The sequence below is a fragment of the Penicilliopsis zonata genome (assembly GCF_001890105.1).
Source record: "Penicilliopsis zonata CBS 506.65 unplaced genomic scaffold ASPZOscaffold_12, whole genome shotgun sequence".
Lineage (NCBI taxonomy): Eukaryota > Fungi > Ascomycota > Eurotiomycetes > Eurotiales > Aspergillaceae > Penicilliopsis > Penicilliopsis zonata.
Window position 1 is genome coordinate 398224 of NW_019208921.1, and position 19423 is coordinate 417646.

Here is a 19423-nt window from a genome sequence, read left to right on the forward strand (position 1 = left end):
AAAAAAAAAAAAAAAAAAGAAAGAATAGAAAAACGGCCAATTTGGGGAGTGGGAAAAAAAGGAAAAAGGTTCCTTGTTTTTTTGGCCCAAGGAGAATCCAATCAAAGCAGCATGAGAAAAAGAAATGACAAAATCGTTGGATCTCTCCACACAGATGCGCGCACAGCTGGAAGCTGCGTCGTGATATGTATGTACCCAAGTTCCGAAAACTCGGGCCTGATGGCGATCTCGACCTCGAGCCAACAAGAGGATTGAAGAGCTCTTTTAACGGTCGGTCTGAGGCCCACGACCGGAGGAGTCATTTTTCCTTTGCAAGAATTCATAGATCGACAGGGCGTAGCGACCTCAATTCTCCTCGCTATTGCAATGGAAAGGGCATCTTGCAGCCTAGCGGTTGATCGGTGGAGCTCAAGAACAAAGTACACACGCGACACAAAGAGATCGAGGAATGATGAATGCGATATCCGCCGATTCTTACCTCGTTCTTTTTGTTTGCCCTCCCTCTTTCTTGTCTCGACCGTAGACTTCTTCTCAAGATGTCGCTGCGCAGGGCAGGGTAGGGCAAGACGGGACGAGATGATCGAAAAGCGACAGCGCCCACAAGTTGCTATCGACGACCAGGCCCACCACAAAGACAAAGTGATAATCTGCCACAGAATGGTGGAAAGGGGCGGGGGAGATGGGAGGAAACGACAGGACAACAGACCACGGATGGATAGTTAGTGAGTGAGTGACTCCCCAAACAGGAACCCTTCAGTGTTCCGGACCTGCAGTGGAGTACAGATCGGGTCAGACCAAGATCCTACCGTCAAGCAACAGAGGCAGGAGCAATAGAAATATCGTGGGCCGAGGGCCTTGTCTCTCTCTCTCTCTCTCTCTCTCTCCTTCTCTTTTGCTTTCCTTCCCTCTCTCCTCGACGCCGAGGGACTTCTCTTCCTTTGTCAGGACTCGCGGGCAGAGAGTGTGTGAGAAGGAAATGGTTGAGTGGACAGTACAGGGTCCAACTAGCAGCCGATACATTCGGATCTCCGTCATCGCAGATCTTAGGCCAGGACGTATCTGGGATAATGGCGAGAAAAGAACTGGGGCAGGTCAGTCCAATAATGAGCGCTAGTTTGCCCCCCCCACCCCCCTCCTCCTCTCTCCTCTCTGGGAAGGACGCGGTGGCGTGCATGAACATGGGCGATTAGGAATGAGAGCCGCTGTCAGTGACACTGGCCGAAAGGGGGGGGGGGGAGCTTACCAGACAAGGCGTCTGGGGAGGGGCGTCAAGCGTAACCGGAGAAAAAGAGGGCTGTAATTTTGGTAGGGGGGGAGTTTTTTCCCCTTCTTCTGGTCTTGTCCCGTTTGGGCTTTCATTTTTCTCATGCCGATTTATTGTTTTATTTTTATTTTTTATTTTCGCGCCTTTTTTTTTTTGGAAGGGGAAAAAAAAACCCTTTTCTTTTCTTGATACCAATCAGGAGGCCTGGAAGCAAGGCAAAGGGTGAGCGACGGATCGACAGCGGTGTCCACTCACTGCATCCAGTGCCAATAGTCCGGCAGGCAAGGATGAGCCAACATTCCGTCTCGGGTTGACATGTTGACCAGAGACGGAATGGACTCACGGAGGATTATTCAAAGCTCTCTCTCTCTCTCTCTCTCTGTGTGTGTGTGTATGTGTCTTTCTCTCTCCCCCCTCGCTGCCAATGCTTGCACGGAATAGCTTGGCTGCGAGTGACGAGACAGTCTCATCCCTAACCTCATCCCCCTCACAGATGGAGGAGACGCAATCAGTCCCAAGGATAGAGACAGGTCAGTCAGTCCTCGAAAAGGTCGAAAGGATCAAAGAGCTTTTGGGTCCGCTTTGGGGTCCGCTCTGAATAGGGCTTCTCTGAGCTGAGCTGTACTCTAACTACTCCGTAAGCTGTGGATGATGATTCGTCCAAGACCGATAGTTCCGTTCCATCCTGTATAACCTAGCGGGCCTTGATCAAGGGTGAGGTTACCCGATAGCATCGGGGTTAACGACCGATCACGTTGACAAAGTACTCCGTATCATGAGATTTGAATGCGAGATCTTCCATCCTCTCCCCCCTCTCTTCCCCTTTTGACGGGACTGTGCTCACGATGTGGATGGACGATCAATCCCGGCTGAGCAAAGTTTATTCGTCTTTTGACAGATGACGCCCGCTCCGTCACGTAGTTTGGAATGGACGTCGGGCGGCCATTATTCTCCGCAGTGGATCCCCCGGGCGAGAGGGGAAACGAAGTCAACGAACTGCTTGGAGGGGAAGGGGGCCCACCAGTGACCACCACACACATTGGGAAGAGCTCTCAACTCCCTGGCTCCCTGCAAGCCTGGCTTCACTGAAGAATACCAGCTAGGGTACGGAGCACATAGTACATACGTATTCAGGGAGTACATCCTTACTGCTCAAAGGTGGCGCAAAATCCTCCGGATTGAGTATTTGCTTCGGACGAACGCCAGTTCTGGACTCGGCGGCTGTCGCGTACCAAGGCAAACTATTGGTGTGCCAATGTGAGACTCAGTTCTTTCGCCGAGCGTGGCTGCAGCTCGCTTGGTGGTCTGTCGGTACAGAGTACCAAAAAGAAAAAAAAAAAAAAGAAAGAAAAAACCAAAAGAAAAAAACCAAAAATGATGGTAGTATTTGGGCCACCGTATTCGCTAACATCGGCATGACGTCCATCTACGGAGTCATCAATCGCCCACTGCTGCACCGGTTGGGAAGCTGGGAACCCCCATGAAGTGGCCAGATGTCATCCTCTAGCTAGAGGTGACGCTCGGATCACTATTGGACCAATGCTTGTAAATCCTCACGTACTATTTGGAATGCCGCCATCCAGTCGGTTTGCCCCCCCCGAGGGATACACACTCAACCAGAGCAGGGCGCTCAGCGTGGTCGCACGCCGCCGGTGGCCTTCACATGAAGCTTTCGAGGGAGATTTTCGGTATCACTCTGTGCAGCTTCACCGGCCACCGTCCTGGTACAGCGGCGTTATGGTCACAGAGGGGATTTCCTTTTCTTTTCTTTTTTTTTTTCAACAAAAACGTGACGCCCAAGGAAATCCTGTGTCCCAGACCCATCGTCGTGGAACATACCGCACGCGGCCATCAGAGAGGCTTCAGCAAGGGGGGCGGCGAGTCGAGGACCTCCGACCTCGTCACTGAACTGTGAGAGGACGGCGAGCGACGAGTAGTTCATGCAAGTTAGTGCGGGAGGCGCGCACGATCTGCTTCTTAGTGGCTCAGTCAACTCAATAGTTCGGTGAGCTATTTGCCCGCTTGTGGATGATGATCTAGAGCGCCTTCCGCCCGTTACGTTCCCTTTCCCTTCCCTTTCCTGTCTTTCCTGCTCTTGTGTTCTCTCCTCTCTTCTTTTATTTTCCTTTGTGGCTTGGCAGCGACTCGCCAGAGAATGTTGGGGATGCACAGAGCCAAGAAAATGCTCTTGTCGCGAGCGCGACGCGCGGCGTGTTTCCCGCCGAGGCCCGTGATTTGCCTATTGCAGTTTAGCGGATGACCGGGTCGTGCTGCTTTGGGAAACACGCCGACCTTCAGGCTGGCAACGATTTTCGTTCTGCCCCCAAAACGCTGCTGAAGATCACATCGCAGCCAGCGTTGCGAGTTGGTCGGTTTGAGGGCTAACTAATTAGTTGATGTCAGATCAAGAGACGCCGGATATCCCGGCGATGCCCACTTACTAACTACCATGTACTTAGTATGTAGTAGACCCGGCCGGGGCCACGATCTGTCAGGCAAGATATTCGGAGCATCACCCCATGATAGTCCATTTATTTAGCGCCCATACTCGACGGTAGTATCGTGGGTGCTGAAATCGTAATTCTCCGTGGCCATTGAAGGAAAATCTGCCGGAGAAACAGTGCTCGGTATTGTCCTACGGAGCCCGGAGTCCGTAGTCACACTCCGAAGTATGCGAGGCCACGTTCCTAGTAACCATCAGCCGAAACGCAAAATAAGGCGATACGGAGTAATACTCTGTACTACGGCATAGTGATCTATGCAATGGGTATCCCATGCGTGTGCTCTGATGGATGAGGGAGAGGGTCACTCGAGACGTTGGGGGGGAAGGCTCCGAGCCGTGGCTATCAACTGACTACCATGACTCTCAAGTCTCCCAACGGAGACTTTTGACAATTCCTGCAGGGTATGCCCGATGATACGAAACGGTTTTGGGAGTAGTTAACGTAGATCTCGCAGATCTTGCAACACACCGGGTGTAGAAGTGTCCGTCGGACCCTCTTGTTGCTGTGCGGAGGACTCCGTGCTCTGTATGGATTCCGTACTGTCGGCCTTCGCCATGACCACGGTACTCCGTATCCGTACTCCGTAGACCCACCGTTTTAAAACTCCGAAAGGCTTGTGTATGAGGTAACTACTCGGTACTCCGTTTAAAGGATTGTGTATCGTACTGCGTATTCCGTACGGAGCACAGCGCGCACTGACGACGATGTTGAGACGAGTGGCTTGGCGCCTCGAGGTTGATGGAGAGCAAACAAGTCTATGGGTGACACAAGAAGGGATCAACCCTAAAAATCCGGAATGAAATCGTCGAGTCTGATTTGATCTGACCCTCGTGATCTCGGTCCACAATGTACGAGCACTCCGTAGGTGGAAGCCGGAAAGTTTCGGTTTTCTGTTGTTGCCAATCGGAGCCCGGGAAGCAGGCGATCGATCACATAAGTTCGCTCTACGATTTGTCGAGGTCATCTCATGATCTGGTCCTTGTGCTGGACCCTGTGGACTCTAGACTCGAGTTAGTACTGAATAGTGAACACTGCAACCCGCGCCACAATCCTCCGCCATTCCTTTCATTAGTGGGTTAATTGTGATTATTATGTGATATTTATACCCTGGTCCTCCGTAGTAGTGCATCAAATCAACGGATGCCGTCGAGGAATTGCGAGACGAGACAGACAACCCACCTGTAGGGGACGAAATGCCCTCCCTGCACCAGAACAGACGACCTCCACCTCTACTGGCGGGAAAAGTTAGGGATATTCTCGGCACATGGTATTCGGTTCCTCATGTCCGTCCTTCAAAGTCTGGCCCCTCCGCCTCGAGAAAGACGACTGTTTGGGCCGACGCAGCCGATCTGCAAGGACCAGAGACACAGCAAACGGCTGCTCAATCACCTCCCGGATTATCACTGCAGGCTGCAGATCGATCCAAGGATGGACGGTGGGCTTGCACTGACTGCAAAGCTGCCTGTGTGACGATCGTGGAGAGTCGACTGAACGTGTCCGGATAGCGGAATCGCACTGGCCGTTTTGCTCCTTCGATCGCCGTTGCGCTGAACTTGCTTTTAGGAAAAGATAAGCTCCCATTCGCTCCAATCGTGGTGTGGAAGACGATGAGGGAGGAAGGGAGGGAGGAGTGCGGAGTGTCGAGTGTTGAGGGTCGAGGAAGCTGCCGAACAAAGGCTTTCTTCCTTTCGTTGAGGCTGAGCTGGAGGAGGTCGATTGTTCCTTCCTCTTTTGCGGGACGGACCGTGGGAGGCCCAAACGGGAAGGAGGCTCTCAGGGACGCAAGGCGGTCAGGCCGCGGAAACCGGTATTACGGTCAGTAACGCCCACCACAGGCAAATTCTGCGTCTTTTATCCGTATTATTCGTATCGATATGTCATCATGGTATTTGCTTCCCATCCTTGTCACCTGCATGGATCGACCTCTCGCATCTCACTTGAATACGAGTAACTGTCCAGTGTCCAGACGACTAGCAGTCCTCTATCATCTATCATCCTTGCTGTCGATCCTCTCTCAAGCGCCGGACTCGCAGGGACTATCTCAGCCTGATCGCTCCGACCTTTGGTATCAAGCACGGGGAGGGGGGGAGGGGGGGAGGATTCCCCCCTATTGGGGACAGAACGCAGGAATGGGGATGAAGACGAGGCATAAGTCACAGGTCCATTTTTATCTGATGAGTGACGGGATTTCTCGCGATGAATCCAATATTTTTTGCTACTGACGACGCCTCCTGAGTCGTAAGAGCTGTTTGACGGGGGATGTTAATAATTTCTCCAGGCCTCGACCGACCGACCAACACTGCCTAGCTAGGTCTTGCTTCGTCTCTTTCTTTTCTTTTCTTTTTATCTCACAAGAATAATCTTCTGCTCATTCACCCTTTCCGGTCGAAGGTACATGCTAATGGGAACCAGTACTCGCTAGTGCACCTCTCTACAGAGTACTTTTGTTGTCATGCTGGGCTCGGTGCTCTAGATGGGCCATCACACACCCCTGAAAAAGAGAAAGAAAAAAGAAAAGAAAAAGCTCTCGAGTGAAGCTGTCGAGTCTCAATAATGAGCCCTGCTACCAATAAGAAAATGAGCTATCCAGCCCCTCTCAGATGGGCGTTGATAGGCCGAGATTGCCGCGGTCTTGATACGCCCGACACTATCGAATTTCTCCTGCACGCACAAAGCCCGTGAGCGCTTTCATGGACGGGGAATATTAAGGAATACGAAAGGCCCGGCAGTGAAATCGACTGCATGAAGACAGCAGCTCCGTCCTCGTTCTAGTTGATGCGAGACCTCGTAGACCTACCTGGCTATCCCGGTGAACAGAAGGGAGGCTACCAGCGGGTTTCCACTTGAGGATTGTCGAGAGATGTCAGCAGAGTATCGAGCAAGTCGAGTATACGAGTGTCCTTGGTTTGAATGACAGCGTATGGTTCTAGATCAAATGTAAAGAATGGCAAATTCCTACAGGAAGATATTTCTGGCAAAAAAGTATAAGGTTATATCGATGGGTATCGAGTTTTCATATACATAAAAGCAAAGCGCAACATCTGCCTCCCCCAAAAAAAGCCGATTACCTCTTCTTCTTGGACGGCCGGGCATTCTTCTCCCTGCGTTTTTCCTTGAGCCGACGCGCCTTTCTGATATCCTCGTTGTTGCGGATCTCGCCCCTGCCTCCCCCGTACGCAGCACCACCGGCCTTGGATGTCTGGCGCTCGCGCGCTGCCTCGACCTTCTTCTTGCGTTTCTCGTAGTCGCCGCGCAGCGGATCGGCGGCCTTGGGCGCCTGGTCCTTGCGGTGCCGGAACCGCTTCCCGCGCATCGAGGCGTTGAGGTCGGCCCCCATGCCGGGCGCCTCGGCCTCACCCACGCGTGGAAGATGGTCCAGCCGCTTGCCGCGCTTCCAGGCCTGGAACCGTCCGCTGCGGAAGTTGGCGGAGATCTTGGCACCGCTCTCGCCGCGGACGAGCCGCTCACCCTTGGACCCGTCCTCGTCGTTCTGCCGCGAGACGTATTTCTTGTGTCGCTTGTCCCAGCGCATGATGGACCGAGGCTCCGCGAACCCGCGACCCCCGTCGTCGCCCGCCAAGTCCATCACCACACTGCGCGAGGCGGCTGCGAAGTTCGTGTTCGTGCCGGAGTGGACACCGTACGCGCGGTCCTCGGCCAGGGATGTGTTGGCCGGCGTGTAGGACATGAAATAGTCTGGGTTCTGGAAGGAGGTGGCTCCCTCCTTGCCTTGCTTGGCCTTGCCCCCCTCGCTTGGCTTGGAATACGCGGAAAAGGTCACCTCCAGCTCGGAATCCGACGCCATGGACATGTCATCCGGTTGGCCCTGGGGCGCTTCGTCGTCTTCGTCGGCAAAGGATACCATGTTCCCATCGTTGCCTGCTTCCGGGGCATCATCATCATCACCATCCACGGCCTCGGATCCTGCCTGTGCTCGCTTTTTCTTTTCGATCGTCGTTCGGATCCTCTTGATGGTGTCGATGGTTTCGTCGGCGTCATTCTTACCGCCGCGGCGGTTTCTCACTTCGAAGATCGTTTCGTTGGGCTTATACCCGCCAATCCGGGCGAGCATCTTCTCCCGCTCCACCTCCATGTTGCTCTGTTCGTCATTGAACAAAGGATGGAGAGCCGTCCAATTATCCGTAGATACGATCTCCTTGGCTCGTTTGGCACTCTCGAGAGAGGCGGCATTCCGTGTACGCATGTACAGCTTCTCTCCTTTGGTGGCGACCGCTCGTTGGCCAGCAATATCCACATCGTCGTCGAGAACCTTGTTCACCCATTCCACGCCTCGTGCTAGAGCATCGCGCCGGAGAGAGCCCACAACCACGTCCTCGGCAAAGTCAACCTGGTCACCGTACTGACGCCCCAGCACCAGTCTTCTACCCAGAAAAAGCTGCAAGTCCAGCATGTAAGGGGCATCCGCGTCGCGGACAAGACTGTAACTCCACCCCTTCTGCCCGGCACGGGCCGTTCGGCCAACACGGTGAACAAAGATCTTTGGCTGAGAAGGAAAGTCGTAGTTGATAACGTTAGCTAGAACGGGGATATCGATACCACGCGCAGCGACATCAGTGACAACCAGAATATTCGAAACGCCGATCCGGAAATTCTGCACCTGCATCTTTCGAGCCGTCTGGTCCAGCGAACCGTAGGCATACGAAACGGCAAACCCGGCTTCTTTGAGAAGGGAATACAGATAATCCACATGATGCTTGGTGGCAGCGAATAGAATGGTGGAATGTTTCGTGGGCGACTCTTTGTACTTCACCCGTTCCATTTCGGATCGCTTGCGCTTTTTAGGATTCTTCGAATTAGCCTCTTCCCGCAGTCTTTGAGAAACCTCCGTCTCGCCCGTGGGCATCTTAATGACATCGTGTAGAATGTGCAGCAGTGCTCCCTCCTTGTCGGCAGATTTGACGGAAAAGAACACGTTCTGAAGGTCGGGAGATATCTTGCTTTCAGCGTCCAGTCGAATTAGCGTCGGCTCCTGGAGGCCGGCACGAGCGAATTCAACCAGCGATTTAGGTAGCGTCGCAGAGAACAGCAGAGTCTGGCGGGTAGCGGGCAGGCCGTGGAGAATCTCTGTCAACTGAGCAGCGAAACCCATTTCGAAGAGTCTATCGGCTTCGTCAAAGACCACGTAACGGATGCTCGACAGGTCTAGTCTCATCTCCACCTTCAAATGCAGGAAACGTCCGGGGGTTGCAATGACAATGTCCGGGTTCCCTGCCATCATCCCGAACTGTTCCTCCAAGCTGTCTCCACCAACCAAGAGAACAGGCTTTAGATCGGTCCCTCGGCTCAGCTCTTTAACTACCTTCAACGTCTGCAGTGCCAGTTCTCGGGACGGCGAAAGGATGAGTCCCCGGGCACCAAATCTGGTGCTATGGCTCTTCAATTTCTGAATCATAGGAATCACAAAGGCGGCCGTCTTTCCCGAACCTGTTCGGGCCATGCCGACAACATCTTGCTCATCCAGAATCACAGGAATCGTCTTGCGCTGGATGGGAGTCGGAACCGAAAACCCCTTGCGAGTGATGGCTTTCAGCAGTTTAGCATTCAGGCCCATCGCCTGAAAGCCACCGCCCTTCTTGACTGTACGACCTTTAAGATTCGACGCTTTTCTGTTTGCCGCCGATTGCTGATTTGCGATGAATGTCTCGTCATCCTCCTCGTTGTCACTGCCAAGTAGATCAAGATCATGTTGCGGGATTGCCTTCGGCGGTGGTCGTGACTTTTTGGGAACTTCCTCGTCGGAGCCGCTATCGTTCTGGAACAGGGCATTTGTAATGTCGAACTCATTTTCCGACATTGCAGGAGAAGACGCCCGGCGTGGCGACATTGTTTAAGCAGCGTCGAGAGAGGACGAAACAGTAAAAAAAATACCGAAAAAAAATACCGCTCTGGTAGGCGGGATTGCCAGTCCGTCAGCCCACTTGTCTGATGCACTGGAGACAACCAAAGCTCAAAGGTACAGAGAGAAAGGAAATAGCCTCAATCGGAACAACAGCCCTGTCTCAAGACCGAATTGTTTCCGACACTTGCGCCAGGCAGTTTTGCCTGAAGTCTTTTTTTGCGGTCACAAAAAATATCCAAAGGCGGTGAGGGATAAACAATCCCCCGTTCCGGAATTGCAAACATGTCAAACATGACAAACAGCTCCTCGCGACGCGTCGACACGCTTGAACCCGAACGGGTAAAATAGAGCCTCACCGAGACACAGACTCTGACCTCATCTACACCATGGGTAAGCTTTTGGGCGTCATGTCATTTGCTTCGTGCTAATAATTGCTCTAGACGGCGGATACGGATACCAGAATAACTCGTACGGCGGAGGGGGAGGCGGCGGAGGAGGAGGGTTTATGCCGGGCGAGACGAACAGTCCATCAGGAGGCAAGGTGAGGGGCAGGAACTCCAGCTACTGGGTGGGATCCATCGCAGGTAGATAGACGCTGACATGTTTCAGGGCGAATCCAACCAGACCCTGCGGCCCGTCACAGTCAAGCAGGCCCTGGATGCCACCCAGCCGTACCCCGAAGCCAACTACCAGATCGACTCGGCGGACGCGTCGACGATCTGCTTTGTCGGTCAGGTTCGCAATATCTCATCGCAGAGCACCAATGTAACGTACAAGATCGACGACGGGACGGGCGAGATCGAAGTGAAGCAATGGAACGACCCCTCGTCAGCAGACTCGATGGACACGGATGAAGCGAAAGAAGGCGACGACGGCGGGTCCGGCAAGCCGAAGATTGAATTGAACGGTTATGCCAAGGTATATGGGAAGCTGAAGTCGTTTGGAAACAAGCGCTACGTGGGAGCCCAGGTCGTGCGGCCCTTAACAAACATCAACGAGCTGCACGTCCACCTCCTGGAGGCAGCGGCCGTGCATCTGTTCTTCACGCGGGGCCCGCCAGGCCCCAAGACAGAAGCTGGCAGTGGTGGTGCAGTGGGTAAAGGCGGCGAAATGTCGATGGGAGGCGGCGACTACGCTGCGGGTAACAACAAGGCCCTCCCCGCCATGTCGCCCGTGGCTCGGCGTGTGTTCAATCTGCTGAAGAACGAACCGCAGAGCAACGAGGGGCTGCACATGCAGCTCATCGCAGCCAAACTGAACCTGCCGGCTACGGAGGTGAGTCGTGCCGGTGACGAACTGCTGACGGCCGGCTTGGTTTTCTCCACTGTCGACGAAATGACATGGGCTATCTTGGAGTACTAAAAAGAAGAAGAAAACCCATTTTTTTTAAAGAAAAATATGATACGATATTGCGTTACGATATTCGACCTGTGTGTACTTCATCTCTAGACTATATCTTCAAAGCAAACCTCTGGTTTAAAAGTCACGGTTGAGGTGAGTAGATCTTTGAATAGAACGCGAACAACTGATATCCTAGGTACTACTGTCTTTCGACTTAGGGGGAATCTACCAACAATGCAATAGAGATACCCGCACCAAAAGAGTCTCACGCACACAGACTCAAACCCCGTGCAGCCTGCTCCTCGCGGATCCCATCCATAAGCTTGCCAACATCCTTCTCCGCCACCTTCCACTCCCTCTCGATCACGGCGGCGGCCTGCGCACTGCGGGCTTCGAAGATTGCCTCGAACGGCACTGGGGCCGAGACGAAGCCAGAGGTGAACGCCATGTCGTCCACTTTCTTCTTCTTCCCGTTGGCATCCACTGCATGCCGGATGTTGAACCCCCACAGCAGCCGCGCAATAAGCAGGAAGAGGGAGTTGCGAGCGATATGTCGCCCAGCACAGATCCGGCGGCCGTACCCGAAAAAATTCACGAATGGCTGCTGCTCTGCACTGGTCTTGTCGGAGGTGCCGTTCCCCAGGCGCTGGACGAGCCACCGTTCTGGGCGGAAATGGAATGGACTGTCCCCTTGGGCGTCGTCCAGACACATTGTCCAGAAGAGAGCCATGACCGTCGCACCCTTAGGGATGAGGTAGCCTCCGTACGAATCATCCTGCGTGGTGGCATGCGGGGCCCCCGTCGGGGCGATGGTGCGCCAGCGAAGCGTCTCCTCAACCACTGCGGCGATATAGGGGAGATGGTCCCTATCAGCTAGAACGGGCAGGCGATCCGGTCCCACCACCCGGTCCAACTCGCTCTGGGCCTTGGGGATGAAGTCCGGGGCTACGAGAGCGGCGAGCGTGAACACTCGCATGACCATAGTAGTGGTGTCGAGACCAGCGTCGGCGACGATCCCCAGGTTATACGCCAGCTCCACGTCATCCATGTCCTTTGCTTCTGGCGAGTTGGTGAATTCCTTGGTCCAGTTCCAGCCGGACGCCGACCGCCCGGCGTCGAGGTTACGCAGGTGCATGGCTTTCTCCATCTGGAAAAAGCTCTCCGCCGTTCGTTTCCAGGGAGCGAGCAGTGGGGGCAGGACGTTGAGAGCCGGGATGGCGTCTACGATCCATGTGCCGACGCGGCCGGCGTAGGCGAAGTTTTGCTGCACCTGGTGCGCATCCTTCATGATCTTCTCGTTGCCCGTATGAAGCCGATACCCATATGCCAGCGCATACATCAAACTGGCGGCGTACCGGCCAAAGATCTTATCGAAGTCGTTGGAGGTCAACAGGTCGAAGAGGAGCTGTCTGCTTTCCAGATCCTGGAGGGGATAGTAGGTTGGCGAGGCGCGCGGACCCAACGCGGGGGCGTCCATACGCTGATGCAGTCGGTAGCGGTCGTTGTACCGGCGGAGCAGCAGATGCATGCCCTTGGTCAGGTTCTCGCCCGCCATGACCATCCGGGGGCGATCGCTGTAGATCTGGCCCCGTTTGTCAAGCAGGTCCCGGGCAATCACCGGGTCGGCAATCATGATGACGGTGTTCATGCCAAACTGCGCGCTGATGACCGGGCCGTACTTTCGGCTCCATTCATGAAACGTGCGCGCGGGCAGCTCCAACGGGGCCTGGTGCAGGTTTCCGATTAGGGGCAACCGGGGAGGCCCCGGTGGGAGACGGCGATCCCTTCGCCGTTCATACAGAATCCTGACCGCGATAAGTATCGCGAGCAGCAGAACCAGGGTCATCCCAGTCATGGTGTGGCTTTTTCGATCGATCCTCTCAAGGGCCCGCGACAGGGTGGCAGGGAGAGAGCAAAGGTGAAGAAAAAGGTCGGAATGATGAATCACCAAATATATTTCTTTCTTTTGGCCGCTCAAGCGAATTGGCCGGGGGGGGAATCGACATTATCAAGCAGGTTCCTCTTTGCCCATGTCGGGATCGCACCGACCAGGACCCCTCCCCACTTTCCCCTCTCCATTTTCTCGCTAGGCACGGCCCACGCCACGGGGAAGCGGCCCGCTCGGTCAAGACGGGGCAGAAGTGGGTCTGGCTTCCCTAGTTCGACATATACTACATAGTTACTATGTAGTTACTACATGCGACATATCCATGAGGACGATCGAGTGCATTTTCCTCATTGGACACTGGACAAGCCTCCTTGGTGTCAACGGCTGGAGAAGGGGTTCCTCCTTTATCTTCTATCTCCCTGACAGCGGGAGTAGAAGACGAACTCTATTGCGCTTCCGTTTCTTCAAACACCACCACCACCACAAAGACATCGGCTATCACGGTCAAAGATGGTCAACGACTATCGTCCAGCCCTCAACGCTGTCGGCTGGAGCTTTGGAGCTCTCGCCACCTTTGTGGTGTTTTCCCGCATCTATTGCCGAGCCTTTGCGGTGCAAAAGCAAGGGTGGGATGACTGGCTGATGGTGTTTGCCTGGGTGAGTCCCTGGACCTCATAGACCAAGGCTATTACTTACCATCAAACAGGCGGCAGCTATTGTGACCACAGCGCTGGTGACGGTTTCCACCACCTACGGCTTTGGCATCCACGAAGCGGACATCACCAGCGTAAGCGATCTCGAGAATGCAATCAAGTACATCCTCATTGCACCCGCGATCTCGCTGCTTGCCTCGGCGTCAGCCAAACTGTCCGTCGTGCTATTCCTGCTACGACTGCTCGGGTTGGCGGCGACCATCCCCCATCGCATCATCCTGTACACCACCACTGCCCTCATGATCGGAGGCAATATTTTCGCCATGGTCGTTCTGCTGGGCTATTGCAACCCGCCTCGCAAGGCTTGGGATCCCACCGTGGAAGGGACCTGCATGTCGGCGCAGGTTCTGAATATTGGCGGACGGGCTGTGACAGGTATCCACTCTACTCTACTTATCTGAACTCAAAGGCTAATAATATATATCAGTTTACAATGCCTTTATGGATCTCCTGTGCGCCGCCTTCCCGGTCCTGATGCTCTGGACTTTGAATATGAGATCGAAGATGAAATGGGGTCTCGCCGTTGTCATGAGCGGAGGCGTCCTGTACGTTCATTGCCCTCTCTCTGTCACCCTGATCTGACCTGATGGACTGCTGACGCGGCTGAAAGTGGTGCGGTAGCGAGTCTTGTCAAAGTTGTTGTAATGGGGCAAATCGAGGACACATCCGATATGACCTGTAAGGAAAAAAGAAAAGAAAAAGAAAAAACAACCGTTTGGGATAAGCTTCGTACTGACCCTTTTCTTTTTTTTTTCCCTATAGACAGCTGGGCCATGATTGCAATTTGGTACATGTGAGTTTTAACTAGTTCCATTGATCGACTTTGGCTGATATTGAACTTAACTCTAGGACGGAGGTACTTCGGACACAATCATGCCCCCCTTCTCTCTTCTCTCTTCTCTCTTCTTTCGGGTTGTTGGCTCAATCTAACTCGGTCTATATCACAGATGTACGCGATCATCATTGCAGGCTCCATCCCCACCCTTCGCCCGCTCTGGGCCCTCATCCGCAATAAAGAATATCATTCCGGGGAGTCCTACCCCCTGACCCGCAAAACGAAGGGCGGCAGTTCGACAACGCCGCGGAAGAAGAGCGGTTCAAAGGATACCCCCGTCGAGGGAATCATCACCATGGAACTCCGGGAGTTGGGCACGACTAACATTGGTGATGAGGATGCCAAATCTCAGGATAATATTTTGGTGGGTGCCGTGGCACATGCTTGATGGTTGATCCTTGGAACAGAATACAAGGTTTTGGGGGGGGGGAAGTCTTTTTCGGAAAAAGTACCTTTCTTTTTCTATTTATAATCTCGGCTACGCTTTCGGGAGTTCAAAATTGGGGGATCATAGATCATAGTCATCATATTCATGAATAGTGTCTAATAATGTATCAAGGAAATACAAAGACAGACATCAGTAAACAGCATGAAAGTATATAAAGATGTATAAAGATAAAACATGTAGATAAGTGAGCATATCATGCCATGGCATTCCGGGTGATGGCTTCATCGACAGAGCGTTGCCAATCAACTTGACTGAGGAAGATGCTTTCAATAAGCGAGACCAGGCCCAGGGCAATGGCCACACCAGACCAGAGACCGGGCAAGCCCCAACCGAGACCGAAGGTGGTTCCAAAGCTGATGGGCATGGCGACGGCGTAGTAGCAGAACAGCTGGACGTAGCCGCCGATCTCTTGGCGGCCGAGACCTCGGAAGATGCCGTTGCAGTTTGCGGCCAGGGCGTCGAAGAGCTGGAAGGCGGCACAGAGCGGGAGGACCTGGGCGACGAGTCCGACGACCTCTTCGTCGGAGGTGAACAGGCGGGGGATGTAGGAGCGGAGGGCAGACAGGAGGATCATATTGAACACGCCGACGATCACGGCGCCGCTCATGCTCACTTTGGCGGACGTCTTGGCCGCCCCCACCAGGGTGGCCCCGATCAGGTTTGCAATCCGAGTGCTGCCCGCAATGGACAGCGGAAAGGGGATCTGGAAGGTGAGGCTGGAGACGGTGGAGAGGATCGATTGGGCTGCTAGAGGGCCGGTGCCGAGGTAGGAGGAGGCCAGCGTGAGGATCTCAAAGGCCAGGCATTCGGCCTCAATCATCATCAGGCCCGGAAGCGCGAGGCGGATCATCGGTCCCCAGTTATGGAGGGCTCGCCAGGTGAAGCCGTTCCAACATTCGGATCCGGCCACGAAATACACGTACAGGAACAGACAGATCGGGAGAAGGGTGTCTGTGATGGCCACGGCGATAGGAGCTCCTATGTATCCCCACTCGAATTTCTATATGGTCAGTAATTTTTCTTCTTCTTCTTTTTGGAGAATTCAAACTCACCCAAACAAATAGCCAGTTCATCAAGGCGTTCAATGGGGCGCAGAAAATCAGAACGTAGAGAGAAGCAGAGAAGAGCCCTTGAGCTTGTACATATCGTTTCCCACTTTCGAAACAGGCATACCCAGGAGTCCCGAGAAGCACAATCTTGAGGTATTGCCCAGCCAGAACGGCGACTTCCCTGTCCGGGATAATTTTCAAGAGGATGTGGTCAGCGAAAAACCAGGTAAGAGCAATAGGAATGGTGGAGAGCCAAAGGAAATAGACCATTCGCTGCAATTGTAAGCCCACGAGCTTCTTCTTCCCGGACCCGTACGCTTGAGCACAGAGGGTGTCCAGACTCGTCGCAAGACCCTGGTAGACGGCATAGCCGGTGATGTTGGCAGTCATGCTAGCCAGGCTGACAGCTCCGAGCTCCTTTGTCCCTAGACGGCCGATGGCGAAGACACTAGACACGGTCAAGGAATACTGGAGGACGAAAGTGAGCATGAGCGGAGCGGCGTATGTGCCAATCACCTGGGCTTCCCGTCGCCAGGACGTCTGAATCAGGCCCGCGACGACGGCCTCTTCCCATTTGCGGTCGATTTCTTCTTCGACCGCCCGATGGTTCTCCGCGCCCAGTAGCGATGTGGTTTCGGTGACGGCGGTGCGATTTCTTTGATCGCCGTGGATCCCCGAGGAAGCATCACTCGCCGAGACCGACCCTTTACGCGAGGAGAACAGCCCGCTGATTTTGTGTTGCAGCCCAGCGGATGCGTCAGGCGCGTGATCTGTCCGGATGATATGATTGTCGCTCAGCAGGCGTCTCTCCTCTTCAAAGATCTGTTCCCGTTCGCGATGCGACAGCCGTTCCGGCTCTAGGTGATGGGGTACGACGGTGCCCCGCGAGGTACTCGCGATAAAGCTCGGGCGGCGATACGACCCGGCCAGGGAGTGTAAGCTCTCGCCGTTGTTGATCGGACGGACGGTCGAGGAGTCAGACTCCTCCTCTTCCTCGTCGTCAGTGATAACAGCGCCGGCGTAGTCTGCCAGATCGCGCGCAATAGCCGCCTCTGCGAGAGGGGAGGCGGATAGAAACGAGCGGTTGTATGAGCCAGGATGTGACGGCGGATTGATCGCCCGGGCGACGTTGCGAGCCATGCTCAAGGGTTTATATAGTAGTAGTAATGATGGAGTAGGGTCACTCAATATAAATTATAGACAGGGTAGTGGATATTTCTAACCATCGCAGCAGCAAAAACTGCACAAAGCTGAGCGATATGGTCTGGAAGCAGCGAGAGCAGCGCGAGTAGCGAGAGCAGCAAGCTTTAAAGCGGAGAAACCCAGAGCAATTCTGCTGATAAGCGAGCGATGGAGGCGCCTGGGTCCACTCAGCCAGAGCAGATACGGCGATTACAGCGCCGGGCTGGATGATAGGCGAATGTAGTATGTAATAGGATCTCGAGGCAGACAGCGGCAGTACTGGTTGCTCACGCAGTAAACTATTTCACTCTCAGTCAGTATCACTTTGGAGGAAATAATGCACCTCTTGAGGCTCTTTCGGTCCTATTGTGCTCACCAATAACCTGCCCGCCAAAAAAAAGCTGCGAACCGCTAGGCCCCACAGAGTAGGTCCAGGCGAGAACCCTGGGCTCGTCGACGGTACAACTGCGAAGAACAGCAACAAGTGTTAGTCTGGAGCTGTCATGGCGTCGGAGAGAGGCTGGTCTGGACTGGCAAAGAGGAGGGGAGGAGGGGAGTTTCTGTCCGGCGTCAACAGAAGCAGCACGTGAAGGCGCTCAGCTGGTCTGCCCTCATGACGTCATGCCATGTGATATTACTAATGGTCATGTGACTATACCCACGTGATCATTCGCATTTTATGCCTCAGGCATTAACGCCATACGGAAGATAGGGTGATACAGGATCAAGGGGTATACTAAAGTAAAGTCCATTCATATCGTTTCTTCATCTATCTAGTCTCAGTTGCCAGGGCAATATACTCTGTTGTCTTCGGCATCTTGATGGCAGGCGGCACCATCTCCTCCTCCACTCTGTGCTGTACACTAAACATAGCATTAGCCTGGTTATATAGTCGTAGGTATATAGGTATCTATAAAGGTTATGTACCTTGCCATTGGTACAGGCACTATATTATACATTAGCATTGAATATTGTTTCTATAGTGATGGGTCATGACATACAAATTGGATATTCCAATCTTGCAGGAGGTCCCATTGCATTCCTAGACAAGATGTTAGCTATACTTGTGGTATATATATATATCCTATTCAAAATACGTACTCCACAGTTCCAGTTGTCAGGACAATCCCGTTTCACTTTTTCTCCTTCTGCAGGGGCAGCGGCAACAAGGAGGGAACTCGCCAGCAAGGCAAGAGTCATAGTGATGAAGCGCATTTCGTTGATTCTGATATAAGAAGTATTGTAGTAGAAGATAGTAGAAGATAGTAGAGGATAGTAGTAAGTAGGAACTTGATGGCTTTTATATTGACCATGGCTTCAACAATAAGGCCTCCCATTTACATTACACAGCTCAGGTATTTGGCTAGATACATCAAGGCATCCCATGGTTATGTGTAGTGATGCAAATATGCTATTCTTCCCTTGCAGACTGCCTTGTCATTTGATATTAATATAAGTCTATCCATTGAGCTGATAAAAGCATAAACTTGGATGTATATTTATGGGTGCCATACAGAGTTGGATGCCTCAGGCATCGTATCAGGACCAGTTGCCTCAGGCATCGTCTCAGACATGATCGCCAGCCTTGGCGCCTGACATCACGGACTTTCCAGCTTCATCTTCTCCAGCTTCTTCTCCAGCTTCATCTTCAGCTTTATCTCCAGTCTCAAGCCGATCGTTCATCTATCATCGCAATGACGAGCACGATAACAGACGAGGAGGAGACACGCCCACGACGATACAACCCGCTCATCAACCCGACGCACACCCGTCCGATCCTGATCAACGAGTAGTACTATCTCTCTGAAGAAGAAACATATACAACTGCGATGTGAGATATACTAACACACCAACAGACACACAAACGACAAGACGCACATCTTCCTCACCCGCCCCCTTCTGGGTCCTCTCGTCTTCGAAAACGTCTCCTCCGATGCCCGCGACCACTGCGCCAACGAACGCACCTTTCTCTCCTGGCTCCGCCTAGCCATGTACCTCGCCATCGTCTCCATGGCGATCATCATCTCCTTTCATTTCAAGTCGCAGCCCACCCGCCTCGAGCGCAAGATGGCCCTCCCCCTCGGCCTGGTCTTCTGGCTGCTGAGTCTGGCCTGTCTGGCCAACGGGTTCGCCAATTACGTCGTCACCGTGCGCAAGTACTCGCGCAAGGCCGCGCTGGTCCAGGCCGGCTGGAAGACGCAGATTGTTTTCACCGTCGTCGCCGTCGCCATTCTCGGTAGCTGTGTTTTGTTTCTCTCGACCGATCAATCATAGATAGGTACTTTGTGTATTTATTTATTTATGAGACATGATTTATGCTGTTGGTATCTGATATGTAA

The 19423-nt window shown here is 53.4% G+C and overlaps 9 protein-coding genes across 9 annotated transcripts; 4 read left to right on the forward strand and 5 right to left on the reverse strand.

The window, feature by feature from the left end:
* Positions 1-1368: 1368 nt before the first annotated feature.
* On the forward strand, positions 1369-1862 carry ASPZODRAFT_134414 (hypothetical protein; the record flags this gene model as incomplete). The annotated part of the gene is made up of 2 exons (XM_022723524.1): positions 1369-1448; positions 1626-1862. A coding segment is annotated over one exon (237 nt), but the record flags the coding sequence as incomplete, so codon positions are not given.
* Positions 1863-2589: 727 nt separating this feature from the next.
* On the reverse strand, positions 2590-3951 carry ASPZODRAFT_134415 (hypothetical protein). The gene is made up of 3 exons (XM_022723525.1): positions 3706-3951; positions 3557-3645; positions 2590-3503 (listed from the first exon to the last, which is right to left on the reverse strand). The coding sequence occupies exons 1-3, from the start codon at positions 3713-3715 to the stop codon at positions 3006-3008; spliced, it is 597 nt and encodes a 198-aa protein (XP_022579502.1). The 5' UTR covers positions 3716-3951; the 3' UTR covers positions 2590-3005.
* A 2881-nt stretch (positions 3952-6832) lies between these two features.
* Positions 6833-9613, reverse strand: ASPZODRAFT_70202 (hypothetical protein; the record flags this gene model as incomplete). Its single annotated transcript, XM_022729650.1, has 1 exon — positions 6833-9613. The coding sequence occupies one exon, from the start codon at positions 9611-9613 to the stop codon at positions 6833-6835; it is 2781 nt and encodes a 926-aa protein (XP_022579503.1).
* Positions 9614-10014: 401 nt separating this feature from the next.
* Positions 10015-10990, forward strand: ASPZODRAFT_144313 (hypothetical protein; the record flags this gene model as incomplete). The annotated part of the gene is made up of 3 exons (XM_022724996.1): positions 10015-10018; positions 10069-10169; positions 10238-10990. The coding sequence occupies 3 exons, from the start codon at positions 10015-10017 to the stop codon at positions 10988-10990; spliced, it is 858 nt and encodes a 285-aa protein (XP_022579504.1).
* A 244-nt stretch (positions 10991-11234) lies between these two features.
* On the reverse strand, positions 11235-12815 carry ASPZODRAFT_70738 (hypothetical protein; the record flags this gene model as incomplete). The annotated part of the gene is made up of 1 exon (XM_022729698.1): positions 11235-12815. One exon carries the CDS (start codon positions 12813-12815, stop codon positions 11235-11237), a length of 1581 nt encoding a protein of 526 aa, XP_022579505.1.
* A 281-nt stretch (positions 12816-13096) lies between these two features.
* Positions 13097-14979, forward strand: ASPZODRAFT_664509 (hypothetical protein). Its single transcript, XM_022729378.1, has 5 exons — positions 13097-13514; positions 13564-13945; positions 13998-14115; positions 14333-14363; positions 14420-14979. The coding sequence occupies exons 1-5, from the start codon at positions 13368-13370 to the stop codon at positions 14498-14500; spliced, it is 759 nt and encodes a 252-aa protein (XP_022579506.1). The 5' UTR covers positions 13097-13367; the 3' UTR covers positions 14501-14979.
* On the reverse strand, positions 14920-17512 carry ASPZODRAFT_664466 (hypothetical protein). Its single transcript, XM_022729377.1, has 3 exons — positions 17461-17512; positions 15906-17383; positions 14920-15853 (listed from the first exon to the last, which is right to left on the reverse strand). Exons 2-3 carry the CDS (start codon positions 17040-17042, stop codon positions 15047-15049), a joined length of 1944 nt encoding a protein of 647 aa, XP_022579507.1. The 5' UTR covers positions 17043-17383; positions 17461-17512; the 3' UTR covers positions 14920-15046.
* A 290-nt stretch (positions 17513-17802) lies between these two features.
* On the reverse strand, positions 17803-18338 carry ASPZODRAFT_134424 (hypothetical protein). The gene is made up of 4 exons (XM_022723526.1): positions 18186-18338; positions 18086-18126; positions 18012-18030; positions 17803-17947 (listed from the first exon to the last, which is right to left on the reverse strand). The coding sequence occupies exons 1-4, from the start codon at positions 18297-18299 to the stop codon at positions 17864-17866; spliced, it is 258 nt and encodes an 85-aa protein (XP_022579508.1). The 5' UTR covers positions 18300-18338; the 3' UTR covers positions 17803-17863.
* A 376-nt stretch (positions 18339-18714) lies between these two features.
* ASPZODRAFT_134425 (hypothetical protein) lies at positions 18715-19411 on the forward strand. Its single transcript, XM_022723527.1, has 2 exons — positions 18715-18873; positions 18941-19411. The coding sequence occupies exons 1-2, from the start codon at positions 18779-18781 to the stop codon at positions 19356-19358; spliced, it is 513 nt and encodes a 170-aa protein (XP_022579509.1). The 5' UTR covers positions 18715-18778; the 3' UTR covers positions 19359-19411.
* Positions 19412-19423: the final 12 nt, after the last annotated feature.